Consider the following 13,756-nt stretch of genomic DNA (forward strand, 5'->3'; position numbering starts at 1 on the left):
ACTTCAGCTGTCCAATGCAATTAGAATGGAGCAATTTTTATATGATAAATATATTCTGTACTATCTAACTTTTGCAGTAAATCTGTTCTGAATTGTATCTATGCATCTCTAACAAAATGGCTCGAGAGGTACCGCCCCTGTCCAGCCATCTTAGAATACAGGCTTTAGCAGGTGATTGGTCGATGGTGTAAATTCACCTACTCTGCTGAGCCACACGAAATCTGATTGGTCAAAGACCTCACTAAAGCTCCAGGCTTTAGACTCATAGTTAAAGATAGCGAGAAATGGCACAAAAAGAAACCGAAAAAAAGTAACAGATGTCTTGTAAATGAATGCCCACAGGGGAATATACCATAAACTAATACTGATTACACCCAAAAAATTACTGACACATAAATTTTAAAAAAACTTCCCTGTATAAACCTAGCCTTGCACTATGGTTTTGAAAAAAAAAGTTGTGAACATGATCCTAGTAAGTCCAGTACCAACCTTATTGTAGCATATTAATAGACCATTATACAGACAGTTAAAGGGAACCTGTCACTAGGTTTGAAGCCATGTAGTTATGCAACCAGGGTTTAGTGTTCCACACTTGCCTTTGCCGAAACTAGATGTTTAGGCAATAGTTAGTAAAATAACTTACACGCTGCTATGATCAGTCCTGAAGCGGAATCGGTCGTTTACCCATTGGGCACATAAAGACAAGAACAGTACTCAGGTGTACTGTCCTCAGCTTCATGTGTGCAATGAGAAATGCCCGATGGCGACCGAACTCCTCTCTCCCAGACCCATTTCAGTATCGTGTAAGTTATTTTACTAAATATTGCCTAAACTGACAGTTTCAATGTGGGTACGATATGAACACTAAACCCCAGCTGCATGATGACATGCTGGTAATTTATTGGCTCCAAAACCTACTGACAGTTTCCCTTGAAATAAAGTGAGACCACATGTACGTTTAAGAACATTTTAATGGAATTTCCAACATATGTAAAATAAAACTATTGCATTAAATTCATAATCAAATTTCATAAAATACTGCGCGTAAAGTGTCAATCTTCCTATAAGATTTTCCATGGACTAAACATATAAGAAATTATATAACTCTAGGAACCATAATTTTAATCACACCCTCTTCCCCAATTGTAGTGTGAATTCATCCCCTCATTGTAATTAAAGCACATCTCATCACATCTACATAAATACTCATTTGTCTTCTCACATACATTCATACCATCCCTTAATACAAAACTGACCAACTTCTGACCAACTAGATTAATTTGTCTCAATAAGAACCAAATGTTCTTCCCACCATCTCAAAAACAATCAAAAACGTTACCTCTCTTCTTTTAACACATTATGATGTATTCTCCACCAATGCATGATATTTCACCAACCTATCCCTTCTAAATATTAGTAACAGGTACACCCACAGTTCATTGTGATCATCAGATAATGCAATATTCTGACAATTTTCCTCACCTCTCTCACACAAGCTCAAAGTCTAACTCCACTTTAGACAACAAAGCAAACCTCTAGTCTCACGCCACATAACCACATTGTGTTTTTGTTTTTTTCAATCTGCCCCTTCTGACTTGGTGTCTGTCCTCCATCTTATACAATGACTAGGCACAAACTTGCTACTTAATGCTCTACATCATAAGAGGTCCACTCAACTTCACACAATAACTGCTGGTGACCACAGGTTCTGTGTCTATTATATATAAAGAAAGTATAGTTACAAGTACTTAACAGCTGGAGAGAAGGAGACTAGCAGACTATGCACAACTGATGATTTGAGTAGAAGAAAGCAGTATGCTATAAGTTAATATATTCTTAAAAGTTACCAAAAAGTGGTTTTGCAAGTGGAGTTAGGTTTGAATATATAAATGAAGACATCTGACCCCTCAACTCATGCAAGAAAACATACAACTCCTCGACTCACATGAGACAGACAGACAGACATCTAACCCCTCAACTCACGCAAGAAGACATCTAACCCCTCAACTCACGCAAGAAGACATCTAACCTTTCAACTCACTCAAGAAGACATCTAACCCCTCAACTCACGCAAGAAGACATCTAACCCCTCAACTCACGCAAGAAGACATCTAACCCCTCAACTCACACAAGAAGACATCTAACCTTTCAACTCACTCAAGAAGACATCTAACCCCTCAACTCACGCAAGAAGACATCTAACCCCTCAACTCACTCAAGAAGACATCTAACCCCTCAACTCACGCAAAAAGACATCTAACCCCTCAACTCACGCAAGAAGACATCTAACCCCTCAACTCACTCAAGAAGACATCTAACCCCTCAACTCACGCAAGAAGACATCTAACCCCTCAACTCACACAAGACATTCCTCCAGAATCTTCATAGCTCATTATCTTTGTGCTGAACGGTCTGTCTGTCCGTCTGTCAAGGGATGACAAGCTTGATTTAATAAATGGTTAATTGTTCGTAAAATGGCTACACAGATTGAATGAAGTGTCTTTGCCCTTAGCAATGAATTTTTAGGCTACTTCGCACACAATGGCTAACCCCAGTCTTACTTTATGATATGTATATTAAAACAAAATCCTAATTCCCATATCTCACCATGCCATACATGCAAATCTAATACTGTAGTGACTTGTACAAAAATAAGAGATACATCAGCACTTTAAATAAAGTAAAAAATAAAAACATCACTTCCTGCCTTTTCCCTTGCGGCAGTATTTAATGTTAATGTGGAATGTTCTTTTAACCTCAGGGGAGATTGAGGAATGAAACTTAAAGCACCAATGTTCCCACACTGTGGGGGAACGAGAAGAAAAACAGATGTTTTCAAAGCAAGAGGCCAGAAAGTCCTGTAATAAATTGCAGACATCTTAACCCTTGAGCAGCAACAGGCCTGCAGTAGACTGCTAAGCAGGGACCAGATATACACATATAAGGCATCTGATCATCATCTGAGTGTTTATATCCATCCCTGCAAATCCAGCATGCATGCAGTTAATCCCAATGCAATGCTGAACAAACTCACCCAGAGTCATCAATTACATCACGTCTGTCCACATTATAAACCAATGGACACAGATGGATTTGAGTCTGTTCCTTCTTTACATGGGTCAATAGGATCATAAGCTCAAACTTTTAATAGCAGTCACCTTTTGCTTCTAATACATACTGCGTACCTGCAAGTTTATCTATATATTGCACCTGATTTGGAATGGAACAGAGACGCCGCAATGCTGCTGATCTCATGATACAGACTGTAATATGAACCCATGAATTCACCCCCACCTGCAGGAACAATTTATAACCCTTTGTTTCGGTTATACTAATCCTAAACTTCTAGATCTTTCATGAAAGGGTGAAAAAAATATATCATGTTTATCTCAAATGTAAACTAAACAGTCATTAAGTATAGCTCACTGGGTTAGGAACTGCCCATGTCTTTTTCTGTAATACATATACAGATTGGCACAGAGATTGGCAGCATTCATTAGAGAGTTTCCAGCTATTGTCTCTATCATAGTCACGGGATATTTGATGAATTGCGTAACAATATGTTAATCAATATCGAATTTGTCTCTTGTTTAAAAGCAGTTCCTTTACTAGAAGAACATCAACCATGGGCAACATTGCCAGGATTCGGGCTGTTATATTCATCTCTCCAGCAATACTTTGATACTAATACCCTATCATATAGTTATATGATCTGGAGTGGCAGCTACTATCAGTAGGATATCCGTTCAATCTGTGTGCTTTAAATCTTGAGAGATTAGTTGCCATTTACTTTGAGGCACAGCACCAGTTTATAATCTATAAAGTTTTTCCACATAACTACTAATAGTAATGAACACGACCTATTGTGCCAGTTCCTGTACCAAGAATATCAGGCTGTCCATTACGCCATATCTCTCGAATTATCCTCTCACGTTCCTCTAGTCTTTGGGCTCTCTCCAGTTCTTCTGCTGATGTGAATACATTTACAGTCATTGTACCATCCATAGGCGGCTGGCTTCCTAGTGATGTGTCTGTCACAGGGGTCAAAATAAAAGTATCCTCATTGTCGTCACTTTCTGGATCCTCCTCATCCCCTGTTATTGACAAGGGCTCTTTTACACAATCTTTCGGAGGAGTTTTCTTTTGTTTGGAAGGAAGACTGGGAGTCCGTGGTTTGCAAGAGATGCGGATGACCAGCATACAGAGTGTTAAAATCAGTCCAAAACAAACCCCAAGAATAAAGTAAAGCCCAAACGACTCAGGGTTTTCTGCGAAAAAAAAACCAAAAACTTTTATTGGTATATGTAATATATTCTATTAAAAAAATACACATATTGAGTGAGTAGTGATTTCATAACGGTTATTAGATAAGTAAAAAATTAGTTTGTGTCAAGTGAAATGTTTTCACCCAACAAGTAATCTGCTTGTCTGATCAACTTCCAGTTGTTCAGAATAAGTGATAAAATATTAAGGGTATTACAGTTTTCTGAAAATAAAGGTTATTTCACTGTATAATGAAAAGTTACACAGTTAGATGTTCTTTAACATTTCCTCGTGGTTTTCAAGATTCAATAGGAACCTTCATTGTTTACCTCCAGTGGATAGAATCCTGTCCATGGTCATGTGATGGACACACAGCTGCACTGCTCATTAGTTACAGTATGTGTATCAGAGCTGTGTCTACTAACGATCCCAGCACCTGTACGTCCATCACATGACCACGGACAGAATTGTATTCACCGGACGTAAAGAGTGAATGTTCCTATTGAATAACAACCATCAGAGATCTTGATATAGAAAGTATATTGGAAGATTTTATAACTTTATAAACTTTAGTTTCCAAAACTGTAATTACCCTTTAACAGGGGTACATTAAAACAGAGTGGATAGTCTGCATCTTTATAAAGTACATGGCCATATTACTCCTCTTTATAGCATTTCAACACTTGGAGCACTTCCCCACTGCTCATGTGGAATGAGGATGGGACACGCTACATTGCTCCAACACCTTTTTTATGGGCCGCATAGCAGTTGTAGGGGCTGCTTCAACAGTACTTATACCGTTTACAGTATTTATAAAGTAATCTATGATATTGTCAGTAATTTAACAGATAATGTGCAATCCAATTTCAATAATCCTTATTTTTCTTGTTAAAAAATGGCCACATTTGGGTATGCTGGACTTGAGTACTATACCTCTAATATGAGCATATGCTGCTATGCTATTACTCAGAAACTCCATCTCCTTCTTGTGAGTATCCATCGCCCAAAGTTCAAGATCTATGAAGACAACTTCACTTTACCTGAAATATTGGAAAGTACAAACATTTATTACAGCATTCAATTATTAAAAATTAGCATTATTTTTTTGTTTGTAGAGAAAACCCATTCATACAAACCAACCCCACTAGCAGGATGGGTCACACATTCGAGAGTATTCTATGATACTGATGAAATCCTAAATAATAAACTTTGGCTGTGTTCAAATTTGCGTTATGGCTTTCCGTTGTTCCTCTTTGTCATAGGAGCAGAACAACAAAAGACCGGAGCCACCAGATCTGTTTCAAGGCGGATGCCAACGGTGCCCAACTGAACCTATTGACTTTAATAGGTTCTGCCCGGTCTCCATCATGGTGTCCACCTATGCTAATGGAGTCTTCGACTCAGATATGAACAAGCCCATTTTGGACTGCATTATTATGGGATTGCAGGGTGCTTGTTGAAGTTGTTGAAGTGTATATGAAGCTATGAAGGTACTTTTTACATGTTCCACTCTACATTATGATGTACAACGTATGTCTGCAGAATTGTTTACCTTAATTTTCTAATAAAGTTGAATTCCAATGGAGGTCTAAGGTATTAATGAATCATATCCCCCCACGAGTAGTGACCTGGTTTCCTGCATGTCCTAAAATACATCACAGCGACTTCCTTCCCGGCTTGCAATATTCTCTGGCACTCCCATAAACAAACTTCTCTCTCTCGGCAACATAGACATCTTTTTTCATGGCCCTACTCTTTGTATACAGAACCACCATACATACATACATATACGACTTCCTTATCCATAACGACATATACATCATCCTATTCCAGACACATCAGTTCTGCTAATTTGATTCACCATTGTGTTGTCTGCAAGACGGAGTACTGTAGTGTAAAGGCAGACATTAACAAAATGTCCCCCCACTCTTTTTGAGCAATAAAGCATATGAAAACTTTAGGGTGGGGTGAGTGCGGCTCTACTTCTTTCTTCATTCATTGTAAAAATGTTTTTTCAGTTTGGAATTCAATTGTCAAAAATGTGAGTGTGAAATATTCTGAAGAGATACATGCCTGAAGTGAGGACATTTTTGAGTCTTCTTTCCACTACTTATAATCACAATGCCACTTATTATAAATATATTTTTTTGCCTCTGTAATAGATAATAAGTCTCATCTTCCAAGAAATGGAGGGGGGGGGGGGTCTATGTTTTACTATCATTAACTGATCCCATCCTAGTGCTATAGTCTGCCTCTTTCTCCTAAATAGCTTCTCCATGGTCAGCCCAGGCCTCCCCTAAATCTGGCCAATGCCACTTTGAATGTTGGTGAGAACACATCTGTGATTCAAGATGACCAGGGCACAGGAATTACTGAAGTGCTACCTGACAGCTCTGCCTGTCTTCATCTGTTCTGCCCGATAATTATTATGCATGACAACCCTGTAATGACCACTTGTCAGCTGTGGTAAGTGGAGACAATTCTGGGAATTCTGATTTGGCCGTTAATAGTGAATACTGAGCCCATTTATCCATCCCTGGTTTGTGATAAAACTGGCGCATGTGAATAAACCCCAAGGCTGGCTTTGCACGTGGTGCATTTTTACGTCATGGAATTGGTTGCGGAGAATCTGCCGCAAAATCTGCATGGTTTAAATGTGGATTTTGATGTGGATTTGCTGGGTATTGCTGTCGTTTTCACCCTTTGCAATGCATATATTATTCCATTTTTCTAGTATTAAGTATTGCAGTGCCAGTACATGCAGAAAGGAAACTTAATAAAGTACCCAGGTTCATCCTGTTTTATCCATTAACCAGTCATCTGACCGTGAAGCAGTTCTGCATGTGACAATTGTGTTTTTATTCCACGCAGCTGTCTGGAAATCCTGTGTTCACATATGTCATGACGGACTGCCTGACAGCTGGGAGTGGTCGCTTTTCTCCTTCCTGGCACATTACAGCTGCTTGCTGCCAGAAACCAGGTGTTGGAAAACTTCTCCAATGCCAACAGGGGGACACTATATCTCAAAATAAAGAAACACACAAACACATAAGTGCTGCCTTTAGTACTACACATTTTAGGATCTAGTAAGAGAGGTTTAATATTATTTCTACTATATACATATATATATTCTTATATTCAAGGAGAGCCAGACAGGGCCGTAGAGGGGCATCAACCCATTAGCTTAACCAGTATCTGCTCCTTTGTGCAAGGAGGAACAGGAGAAGCACTGCCAGAGCCCTTCAAAATGACCTCCATTGGGCTCCTGGTGTGCATGTTTCTGACCAAACTGTCAGAAGCAGACTCCATGAGAGTGGCATGAAGGCCCGACGTCCTGTAGTGGGACCTGTGCTCACAGCCCAGCACCGTGGAGCTAGACTAGCATTTGCCGGAAATGGCAGGTCCGCCACTGGTGCCCCGTTCTCTTCACAGATAAAAGCAGGTTCACACTGAGCACATGTGGCAGACGTGAAAGAGTCTGGGGATGCCATGATGGACATTATGCTATCTGTAACATCATCTAGCATGACCAGTTTGGCAGTAGGTATATCCTTGGAGGGGCACACAAACCGCCAATGGTATCCTGACTACTGTTAGGTACCGGGAGGAAAACCTCAGAGTCATCATCAGACCTTACATTGGTGCAGTGGGCCCTGGGTTCCTCCTTATGCAGGACAATGCTCGGCCTTATGTGACCATATACACTACTGAGTCACATTATGAGTTGCCGTAATGAAATTCATACAAATTGTATCCGCCTGTGATTTAGATATTTTACTTTCGGGGTGATTTAGAATCCAGCCCTCGATTGGTTGATCATTTTGGTTTCCATTGATCGTTAAAATGTCATTTTGTTCTCAACGAATTAGACAATTTATATTAGTAAAGCTTTTCAGCTTGAATCTTTTGTTCGTTGAGATCCGATGCGTGATTTAAGTGTTCCCTTCATTTTGAGCAGTGCATATAGTTTCCATTATTTCTGCGCTTTCTCATCACTGACATTACAAAACTACACATGAGCCTTTCCTTCCCCATGAAGTTGTTCCATTTCCTGAGGTTGAATGGACAAAGTAAAAGGGCAGAATCTACAGTACATGCAGTTTACCCTCTTGAGTATTACAACACTCATGTACAATTCCTTCTGGAATTTATATAAGGCGCATCATTAGTATAATTAATGGTTGAACTGCCTTGTCAGCAGTGCAGTGATAAATGCAGATATAATGGAGGGAATTTATCAATGGCTATATGCCAACGATATGGGGTAAAAAAGTCTGCAACTATGACGCACGCCATATTTGCACAAAAGTTTGTGACTTTTTGCCCTTTTACGCTGCCTGTGCCACTTTAAGGTTTAGTGTAAAAGGGGTTGGCCACCGCAGCGCAACACATTTCTTATAAATTATAGAGGGAATATAGGCCAGCTCATAACTGGCATACATTTCCCTTTCTGGCACACAGGCAACCATAGATGTGCCTAATTTATTAAGAGATGTGCGCCTCTTAATAAATGAGGCAGATTTTACTCCAGTGCTTTTATATTAAGACTGACATATGAAACCCCAGTCTTAATAAATTCCACCAATAGACTTTGTAGCAATGTACGGTCTACTAAATTTCTATACGTTTATATAAATATGGCAAAAAATTTACCTCACATACTGAAGTTCTTTGTATTCCTAAGGTGTAGCTATAGGGGGTGAAGAGCTAGCAGTTGTACCCTGTCCCTGGTGCCTGAGGGGGCAGTACAGCAGTATTATAAATGGCACATGATTTGGAAACGTCCATGTAATATCCTAGTCTGTACATCTAATAAGTGTATTTCCTTGCTGCTCGGCAGAGCATGACCTCTCCATAGACTAAACTTCTCACATTCTTTTTGGGATCTGGGTGCATTGATAACTGAAACCTGATGTTTATCAGCGAGCTAAGCCTCTCAACAGCAGTCTTAAAGAATTACATTCCTGTCTCCAATGCCGTAAACAATTTAGCATCTAACTTATAAGGTTAAATGTCAGACTTGTTTAAAGTGTGTTTTTAGTTGTTTTTTTAAATAAATCCTATAATATAAATCCCCCCTTTCATTCCCAGACACTTACCATCCAAATGTACAGTCTTCGTCTCAGTCTTGCAGCAGAGCAGTTACTCCCTTGATGCTGGTGTAGTCGCCTTTACTGTAGCGCCATACTATGTAGGTGATATTGGCCAGCTTTTGTCAGGAATAGTTGCTTTGAAAACTTTCTCCTCGGTGCAGTGTTATGCTCTGGGTCTCATTCAGGCTGAGTGGAGCATAGTGATGTATTGCTGTTTGAGTTGTGAACAGGGGGCAGGCTGGGTATTACATTGAATCCCTCCTTCACTCCAACTTCCCTCCCTCTGTCCAGATGTAATTTGTTCAGCCACAGACTACTGCTCCGCTCTCAGAAACTAAATTCACAGAGCCCAACCTATGGTCAGCTAACTACAGTAACCCTTTCCAAGCCACACTCACCACCAGCAACTCAACTAAAGGCAAAAATGTTCCTACAAATCACCTCATGTGAATGGTCTCCAATAATCCCCGAAATTCACATTAATAGTTATCACTTCTACAATGGTTGTCCACATATATGATATTCAAGTAATGTGCTTGAAAAATAACTTCAATATTTGTTCTCATTTCCCATACAATCTGCAAATGAAAATGTTATACAAATTATATGCACTCTAATGTCGGAGTTCTATAAATAATAATAATAACATAATAATTAATCGCCTGATAGGATGCTACTTTAGGATACGATCCCTACCTGCTGGGGAGCAATCCAATAGTAACCCCAACCATAGGAAATACAGGCATTGTTTATGGCATCCTGCATTGCATTAAATACAAAATCATATGCCAGAGTGGCAGAGCATAGCATGACTGTCAGTCCAAAAAAAAATGCATTTATTGCATTAAAGCATACTACAGATAGACCTTGTTGGCACTGCCATATTACAAATAGGTGTACTGATCCATAATACCCTGCTATAGGCCCATACTATATGTCTTTGTGCCTCCAATCTCATACAGAGGCGCACAGAGGTATTTCCATATGAATCTGTGAGGATCAGACATTTTAAACCGGTATCCACCCTAGAAACAGGACTTCGTAGGCCAGGTTCCCACGTATTATAAACGCTGCAGATTTCCACGACGGAATTCTGTGCGGAGATTCGCAGCATTTACAGTAGCAGCAAAGTGGATGTGATTTAGCAAATCTCATGCCCAGCATGCGGGGAAAAAAACGCAGCGTAAACGTTAATAAATTGACCTGCGGTGCGGAATTAAAATCTGCAGCATGTAAATTTATGCTGCATTTTCGTTGCTTTTCTGTTGCAGATTTTCTTCATTGAATTCAATGGGGATGCAAAACCCGCAACAGAAAGCCAAGTTTTGCTACCTTTGCGGCAGAATTTCAATTCTGCCACAAAAATCACAACTCGGAAAAAAAATAAAATCATACTTACCCAGAACTCTCTCGTTCATCCTGCAGTCTGGCCTCCTGGGATGACATTAAATCCCATGTGAAGCCTGCAGCTAATCACAGGCTGCAGCGTCAAAAGGCCTGCAACATCATCTTAGGAGGCCGGACTACGTGCAGAGAAGAGGGAGGGGGTAAGTCTGAAGGGTTTTCTTTTTTACCCAGCGCTGCATTCTGCAGTGGAAATTTAGTGCGATTTTTCGGACAGTAGGTGCTGCACGTTCTAGGTCAGATACGCTAAGCAATTTTCATGCAGCGTATCTGACCCGTGGGAACCCAGCCTAACAGAGAATACGATGCCTCACGGAGGTATCACACAGCAGCACACTTATTATGAGCCATTAATATAGACTCATGATGACTCCTGGTGCTGAAGAGGCTATGTTCATGTAGCAACTGTATGCATTTAAAATTCGAAACCGTTTTTATTTTGAAACCTTCATGTATTCCAACACATAGCAAGCTGCAGAATGCGGTTTAGGCTGGGTTCACACGACCATGTTATGTCCGTAATGGACGGAACGTATTTCGGCCGCAAGTCCTGGACCGAACACAGTGCAGGGAGCCGGGCTCCTAGCATCATAGTTATGTACGATGCTAGGAGTCCTTGCCTAGCTTCAGGACAACTGTCCCGTACTGTAATCATGTTTTCAGTACGGGACAGTAGTTCCACGGAGAGACAGGGACTCCTAGCGTCGTACATAACTATGATGCTAGGAGCTCGGCTCCCTGCACTGTTTTCAGTACGGGACTTGCGGCCGAAATACGTTCCGTCCTTTACGGACGTAACATGGTCGTGTGAACCCAGCCTTACTGTGAAATCTGACTGCTTGATCTCGAGCGACTCCTCTGATCTCCTGAACGCTGATCTAAACTGAATTATGATGACATCAAAGATGCACTTATCTGGTCTTTTGTTGTTGGGAGGGCTGGCGAGCAGAGGTGCCAGGCGTCAGCCCGCACCCACACAGAGCCCCAGAGTGATGAGCATTGCGGTGCTGAGCTGTGCAACGCTAATTGGAAAGAAGAGGCTGGACGCAGCCTGCAGGGCTTAAGGGGAAGCCTCCATGACCTCCCTGGTAGGAAAAGGGTTAATAGGTAAGGGAGAGTTGGAGGGAGAGTTGGAGGGAGTTGGAGGAGGGACAAGGAGGAGTCAGGGGGCCGTTGCTGCGCTTCCCGCTGTTTTCGGCATTGAGCCGGAAGCAGCGGGAGGAGTAGCACAGGGAAAGACAAGCTCCCCGTTGCCCGCGCTACTCACCATGTCGGAGGCAGTATTATTAGAGCGGCTGCGTGCCGCTGCTGTGCACCAAGGTCCCGGATGGCTGGAAGAGACCGTGGCTGCAATAACGAGGATCCCGGACGCCGTTTCGCCACGTCAGGCCCGGCGTTCGGGGTCTGTTGCAGGGGACAGGCTCCCCTCCCCCGGCCCCCTTCCTAGCATGACTATGGCGGCGGGGGGGAGTCGGCAACAACCGCTCCTGCTCGGAGCAGGCAGAGAGCGTTGCCGGGGGTGACGGCGACTCAGGCCGGGTCGACCCGTCCCTCCCGGCGGTCCCGACCTCCAGAGCGCCTCAGTCCTGAGGCAGTCCCGCGGACACGGCGTCGCAGAGGGAGCCCGATCACGGACGCTGCAGGCCAGGCAGCTGGGAGGACCGCCCCTTCCCAGGCCCTGCGTCCTGGCAGGAATCCCAAGCCGCAACGGGGTCCGGCGGTAAGCAGGGAGTCACAGGCCGGGCTCCCTGTCACCCCTCCCCCATCGGATGGAAGATTTGGAGGACAAGGTACGGCCGCCCCGCCTGATGATGTTCCGGCCAGGGGGCAGGCTTCTTCAGGATCATCAAGACGGACGCCTAGATCTGCAGCGACGTCGAGGCAACAGGTCCGGTCGGAAGTCTGGGTTCCAGCGGTCGGGCGGCAGGTTGCCGGCCCATCGGTCAGCGCTTCATCATCTCCGATCCGAAGATGTCGGTGGGATGGCCAGTCGTCTGCGAGAGAAGAGCTGGAGGAAGGTGAACTGGACGCGTATCGTCGAGGTCAGGATGGTCCGGCTGACGGGAACACAGCGCCTGTGCAGCCCGGTGAGTGTATAACTCCATCATTGTCATATCCAGCGATTTTTATGTCGGGTGTCGGCGGGGGGCTGCTAGCGTCGCATCGGTGGCCGGTAGTGGCGCGGGCGGGCGCGATGGCGCGGGTCTGGCAGACTTAGTGGGTTGCTTGAGAGAGCTGGTCGGGCGCCTAGATAGGGCGGCGGCGCCTGTAGTCACGGAAGTGTCCCCGGCGGTAGTGTGGGAAGGCCCCAGGGACGTGGGATTGTTGCAGGCGCGGCCCGTGACGGCGGTTAGAGAGGCGGTCGCGGTGTCGGTACAGACCGAGGCACAAAAAGATGGTGATCGGGTGCGTATTGATGATCGTGCTCGTGGGGAGGTGTATGTTTGTTTCGAAGGTCCGTTGGGGGTGCATTTAAAGCAGGAGGTGCGTGAGCGGATCTGGAAGGACGAATATGTTGAGATATTTTCTCTCTTGCCGCTCGCTAAATTTAATTTGGATAAGAGCAAGCGGGACGAGAGTAAAAAGGACGAGGGGGAACGGCGGCGGTATAGGCTTATCCCGCAGACGTTTGTTAATTGGTCGCAGGCGTTCGCCATATTAGCCAGTGTGATAGGGGAAAAGGCGCCAGAAAATTGTTCGGCGTTGTTTTGTTATTTTGCGGCCATTGGGGAGGCTCATAGGGCGTATGGGGGTCAGGCGTGGCTGCGATACAATGAGCAATTCCGTCAGCGGAAAGCGGTTCGGCCGGCGATTCGGTGGGACCAGAAGGATATTGCTCTCTGGTTACGGGTTACGGCTCCGGTTAGGCAGTCCTTTCCCGGGAGCGCCGGCCAAGGAGGCCAGTCTAGTCAGGTGGGACAAGGCGGCGGGGGAAAGGCGGGTTTTTGCTGGCAATTTAATGAAGGCCAGTGTAAGTTCGGGGCCACGTGCAAGTT

The 13,756-nt window shown here is 43.5% G+C and overlaps 1 protein-coding gene across 4 annotated transcripts; it reads right to left on the bottom strand.

Annotated features, from left to right (window-relative positions):
* Window positions 1-987: 987 nt before the first annotated feature.
* Window positions 988-9,902, bottom strand: EVA1B (eva-1 homolog B). 4 transcript variants are annotated; one of them, XM_075853265.1, is made up of 5 exons: window positions 9,363-9,902; window positions 8,917-8,997; window positions 7,049-7,279; window positions 5,197-5,303; window positions 988-4,268 (listed from the first exon to the last, which is right to left on the bottom strand). In XM_075853265.1, exons 4-5 carry the CDS (start codon window positions 5,261-5,263, stop codon window positions 3,841-3,843), a joined length of 495 nt encoding a protein of 164 aa, XP_075709380.1. In that variant the 5' UTR covers window positions 5,264-5,303; window positions 7,049-7,279; window positions 8,917-8,997; window positions 9,363-9,902; the 3' UTR covers window positions 988-3,840. The 4 variants fall into 4 exon arrangements, with proteins under 4 accessions (XP_075709380.1, XP_075709381.1, XP_075709383.1 ...); XM_075853266.1 differs by lacking the exon at window positions 8,917-8,997; XM_075853268.1 differs by lacking the exon at window positions 7,049-7,279.
* Between the last annotated feature and the right edge of the window lie 3,854 nt (window positions 9,903-13,756).

Source organism: Rhinoderma darwinii, chromosome 2 (genome assembly GCF_050947455.1).
Source record: "Rhinoderma darwinii isolate aRhiDar2 chromosome 2, aRhiDar2.hap1, whole genome shotgun sequence".
NCBI classification, from domain to species: domain Eukaryota; kingdom Metazoa; phylum Chordata; class Amphibia; order Anura; family Rhinodermatidae; genus Rhinoderma; species Rhinoderma darwinii.